Source organism: Dendrobium catenatum, unplaced genomic scaffold, assembly GCF_001605985.2.
Source record: "Dendrobium catenatum unplaced genomic scaffold, ASM160598v2 original_scaffold_195355, whole genome shotgun sequence".
Lineage (NCBI taxonomy): Eukaryota > Viridiplantae > Streptophyta > Magnoliopsida > Asparagales > Orchidaceae > Dendrobium > Dendrobium catenatum.
The window spans coordinates 1,965-7,720 of NW_021513773.1; the positions used below are offsets into that span (position 1 = coordinate 1,965).

A 5,756-nucleotide genomic window follows, 5' to 3' on the forward strand; every position below is an offset into this window, starting at 1 on the left:
TTAAAAGTTTAGAAGGATCCTCTAAGGATGTGTGGTCTATTCAAAGTTGTACACCAAAGCCTTTCTTGATGACAACAACCTGTATGAAAGAGGTTAAAGGAATCTATAAGAGATGTAAGACCTATCTGAGGTTGTGTGTCAGAGCCCTGCTCGATGACGTTAACCTGTGTGGAAGAGGTCGGGAGAATCCACCAAGGATGTAAGACCTATCCGAGGTTGTGTGTCAGAGCCCTGCTCGATGACATTAACATGTGTGAAAGAGGTCGGGAGAATCCACCAAGGATGTAAGACCTATCCGAGGTTGTGTCAGAGCCCTGCTCGAAGACGTTAACCTGTGTGGAAGAGGTCGGGAGAATCCACCAAGGATGTAAGACCTATCCGAGGTTGTATTTCAGAGCCCTGCTCGATGACGTTAACCTGTGTGGAAGAGGTCGGGAGAATCCACCAAGGATTGATCAACTAACAATTGAACAATATTCATCTACTGCTCGAATCAAACATATTAAGGTTCATAACTTAACAAAGTCTTTACTGCCATTAAACGAAGAACATAGCTCCCAAAGACAGTTCAAGGGAGAAGGAAACTAGAAACATCACAAACAACGTTCGAAATTAAAGATACATACAATAAACATATAATACGAAAGACATACGATATTCTAAAACAAACGACACGATCACGCTCTACTGATAGTATTTGCGGAGGTTATCGATATTCCAAGTTCGAGGAAGCATCTTCCCTTCAGCATCCTTTAATTTGAAAGTCCCTGGCTTCACCATAGCTGCTACTAGGTACGGACCTTCCCAGAGGGGGGAGAGTTTATTTCGTTGAGGGCCTTTGCATGCCGCCTCAATGCTGCGTAGAACCAAATCTCCTACTGATATATGCCGCGGCTTCATCCTTCTGTTATAGTGACGGGCAACTCTCTGGTGGTAGGCAGCAACCTTAAGTATTATCCCCGCTCTTACTTCTAGAAGGAGGTCTAGGTTGTGTCTGAGTTTTTCGTCGTTGGCATTGGAGTCGAAAGTTTGTACTCTATGACCGGGGACTCCAATGTCGACTGGAATGACGGCTTCTGTACCAAAGCAAAGGTTATACGGCGTCTCTCCTGTTGGAGTCCTTGCTGTCGTACGATAGGCCCAAAGGACGTTTGGGAGCTCGTCAGCCCATTGCCCCCCAGCCTTCTCCAGCCGTGTTTTCAGTCCTCTCAGAATGGTCCGATTAGTGACTTCTGTCTGTCCATTTGTCTGAGGATGAGCCACAGCCGTGTTTATTAGATGAATGTGTAGATCTTTACAAAATGTCGTAAAGACCCTTCCGGTGAACTGTGTTCCGTTATCAGTAATAACTTTTGCAGGAATGCCAAAGCGACATATTATGTTCTTCCATAAGAACTGTTTGGCATTTGCTTCAGTGATCTTTGCTAGTGGTTCTGCTTCTACCCACTTCGTGAAATAGTCGACAGCTAATATGATGAATTTTCGCTGTCCCGTGGCTATAGGAAATGGTCCCATTATGTCGATCCCCCATTGGGCGAAAGGCCAGGGACTCTGTAATGTCGATGTCTCTGCGGCGGGTAGATGAGTGAGGTTGGCATGCAACTGACAGCTGTTACATTTCCGTACGAGTTCTAATGCGTCCTGTTTTATCGTTGGCCAGTAGAACCCTTGTCTCAGAACCTTTTGTGCTAGCGCCCTTCCTCCCAAATGTTCCCCACAAATGCCCGAGTGTACTTCGCGAAGTGCATAGTTTGCCTCCGAAGGAGGAAGGCATTTGAGGTATGGCCCCGTGAAAGATCGTTTGTATAACTCTCCGTTAATAATGGTGAAGTTGGCTGCTTGTCTCCGAAGTCGTACTGCCATAACTGGGTCTTCAGGGAGAGATCCTTCTTGTAGGAGAGCGAGAATGGGATCGATCCAAGAAGTTTGTTTTGATTTATCTATTGATTGAAGTACCCATGAGCCTTGAATACTCGGGAAATGGATCTCCTCAATAAATTTTCATTTAAAAACATCTCCCGTTGTAGAAGTTGCTAGCTTGGAGAGAGAGTCTGCCCTTGCGTTTTGCTCTCGAAGAATATGGATGACCTGATGCTTTGCTATTTGGGCCAACAAGGTTTTAACTATCTGGCAATATTGAGCCAAGAGTGGATTGTGAGTATCGAATTCCCCTTCTACTTGAGAAGCAACCAGTTGGGAATCAGTGTGAACCACTAAGCCTTGGACTTCGCAATCAATCGTCAATCTCAACCCAGCGATTAAAGCTTCATATTCAGCAATATTGTTTGTTGTCGGAAACTTTAGTCTAAGCCTATATTCGAGTGTGGCTTTCTGTGGGGAGATTAATAAGATTCCAGTGTCAGCACCAGAACTCCCAGAAGCTCCGTCTATATACAATGTCCAGCAGGAGGAGGATGGAGACACATCAGGTGATCCCTCGGAGGTGTAGCTAGTACATTCGACCACAAAATCGGCAAGCACCTGTGACTTGATGTCGGGTCTAGGTAGGAACTGTATATCGAACTCTCCAAGTTCTACTGACCATTTGATCAATCTTCCGGATGCCTCGGGTTTTTGAAGAATATTTTTCAGCGGTAGGTTTGTATAAACCCTGATCGCGTGTGCCTGAAAATAAGGTCGTAACTTCCTGGCTGAGAAGACTAATGCTAAGGCTGTTTTGTCTGCCAATGGATAACGCATTTCAACATCTGAAAGTATCTTGCTGATGTAATAGACTGGGCGTTGAATCGAATCATCCATCCGAACCAAGACCGAACTTATAGCCTGAGAAGAGACAGTCATGAACATATACAAAATTTCCCATGGAATTGGCTTTGAGAGTAGCGGTGGTGAAGCTAGATAAGTACGGAGTTGTTCAAAAGCCTCTTGGCATTTATCAGTCCATTGGAATCCTAAGCTACGAGCCCCTCTGAGGATCTTGAAGAAAGGCAAATATTTATCTCCCGAACGAGCCAGAAATCGAGAGAGTGCTGCAATCCTTCCATTCAGTCTCTGAACTTCTTTGATATTTCTGGGGGGTAGCATGTCCCTTAGGGCCTTGATCTTTTCCGGGTTGGCCTCAATCCCTCGGTGGGTAACCATGAATCCCAGAAACTTTCCTGAGGTGACTCCAAATGCACATTTAGAGGGGTTGAGGTGCATGTTGTAAGATCGGAGGAGGCTAAAACATTCTTCCAAATCCGAGATATGCTGAGATTTCTCGAGGCTCTTCACCAGCATGTCGTCCACATAGACTTCCATTGTACGTCCAATAAGGTTCTTAAAAATCTTTTTCATAAGTCGTTGGTAAATTGCCCCTGCATTTTTGAGCCCGAATAGCATTATCAGGTAACAATATAACCCTTTATATGTTTGAAAAGATGTTGCCTCCTCATCGGCAGGATCCATTTGTATTTGGTTGTATCCGGAGTAGGCATCCATAAAGCATAACATCTGATGTCTGGATGTGGCGTCAACTAGCTGGTCTATTCGGGGGAGCGGGAAGCTATCCTTGGGGCAAGCTTTATTGAGATCTGTATAGTCCACGCACATTCTCCAAGCTCCACTTATTTTCCGAACCATCACGACGTTGGCTAGCCAAGTTGGGTAGTGCACTTCCCTTATAAATTTTGCTTTTAAAAGCTTATCAACCTCCTGTTCGATTGCCAGCTGACATTCTAGGGCGAAGTTTCGTTTCTTTTGAATCACTGGTTTATACGCTGGGTTGATCTTGAGGGAGTGCATAATTACTTCAGGGTTAATGCTGGGCATATCAGCCGAACTCCATGCAAATACATCTTGATTTGTACATAGAAAGTCTACGTATTCATTTTTCTCTGTATCTGAGAGGAGTGATCCGATTTGTACTGTTATCGAGGGATGTTCTTCTGATAGGGAGACACAGGTAAGATCTTCTACAGGGGAGGCCCTTTGAGGGATATCTTCATTCCAAAGATCGAAGTCTTCGATGCTTAGAGTAACTGATGAGTGTGGTTGAGCCTTCCTAAGATAGCACGATTGTGCTACTTGTTGATCTCCTCGTATCGTTCCGATCCCCAATGGGGTAGGAAACTTGAGCTTTAAGTGGGGAATTGAAGCAACAGCCCCGAAGATTGTTTGGAGTGGCCTTCCAAAGATTGCATTGTAGGCTGATTCGGACTTCACTACAATGAACATAATGGGGTGCTCAACTTGACGGGGGAATTCTCCAAGTATGACTGGGAGAGTTCCTTCGACTCTTACAGGCCGGTTGTCAAATCCGTACAGTGGACCGGCAGCAGGCTGGAGTTTCTCTCTAGATAGGCCCATGCTAAGAAAAGTAGAGTAGAATAGAACATCTACTGAGCTTCCATTATCTACCAAGATCCTTTTAATATTGTAGCATGGGTCGCCAATTCCTGCGCTAATCACCAGTGGGTCTTGATGAGGAGTCTTTACACCTTCTAGATCAGACTCCTTGAAGGTGATGGAGTGATCGACATGAAGCTTTTTTGTTGGTGGCTCCTTGTTCTCTGCGATTAGAACTTGACAAGGCGTTGAAGGGCCTCCAGCAATAGTTTCAATTTCGCCGACCATCTGGCGATTGTTCGTCGACTGTTTTTGTTGATCTTGCCCCCCAGTTGGAACAGTTTCTTCTCGAGCTGTTGGATTCTTGACGAACTGTCGGAGATATCCTTGTCGGATCAGTCTCTCAATTTCCTCCTTGAGCTGCCTGCATGCTTCAGTGGTGTGTCCACGACTGCGGTGGAAATGACAATACTGTTCTTGGTTTTCGGTATTAGGCTTTAAAGGGTACGGCCACTTTACACTCTCTTGGTCTCGGATGGCCATTAATACATTTGCTCGGGATGTATTAAGTGGCGTGTACTCTTTTTCTTGTCTAGGCTGTGAGGGTCGAGGAGGAAGATTGTATTTTCCTTGCTTCTTCCTTTGCGAGGGGGGATTCTCCGTCCCTGGGGGATTTTTTCGCTTCCCGGTTGCTTGCTCGAATTGCTTCCTATGAGCATTGATGGCTTCGTCGACAGTGATTTGGGCCTCTACTCGATGGATTAAATCCGCATAAGAATGGACCGTTTCTCGCATAAGTGCCGAGTAGAAAGGGCCTGGACGAAGCCCTCCAAGAAATACACCTCGTAGCAATTCGGGATCTACCCCTGGAATTTGTCGGGCTTCTGTAGAAAACCTTTGAAAATACTCTTTGAGAGATTCACCCTCGTTCTGTCGTATCCCCGAAAGGTGGGAGGAGTCTTTAATCATCCTTCGGTTGGTAAAAAATTGTTCGACAAATAATTTGGCCAATTTAACGAATAGGGGAATGGACCGAGGGGGTAGGGAGTAAAACTATGTTCGGGCCTGCCCTTTAAGGGTGGCAGGAAAAACTTGACAGAGCAAAGCGTCTGGGGCCTGCTGGATATGCATAATAGTGCGGTAGTGGTCGATATGCTCATAGGGGTATGAAGTCTCATCATAAGAATCAATACTTGGGAGTTTGAATCTTGCCGGAACGGGATATCGGAGGACAGCTTCGGTGAAAGGTGATGACTCCTGAATGTCCCGTTGATGAAGGGACTGCCTGATACCCCCTGTGGGGAACTCTTCTCGGACTAGTCTCCGTAACTCATGCCGTAGAGTATTACGGGGAAGTTCAGTGACATGCTGTTGGTCCAAGTCCTCGGGGACGTCCGGCAGCATATGCTGTCGGTGACTCATGCGCGAAGGATGGGTAGAGCTTGCTGTATCAGCAAGCTCATTCTCTG

At 45.8% G+C, this 5,756-nt stretch overlaps 1 protein-coding gene across 1 annotated transcript; it reads right to left on the reverse strand.

Moving 5' to 3' along the window:
- Positions 1-2,001: 2,001 nt before the first annotated feature.
- Positions 2,002-5,256, reverse strand: LOC114578870. The gene has a single exon (XM_028692410.1). It carries the CDS (start codon positions 5,254-5,256, stop codon positions 2,002-2,004), a length of 3,255 nt encoding a protein of 1,084 aa, XP_028548243.1.
- Between the last annotated feature and the right edge of the window lie 500 nt (positions 5,257-5,756).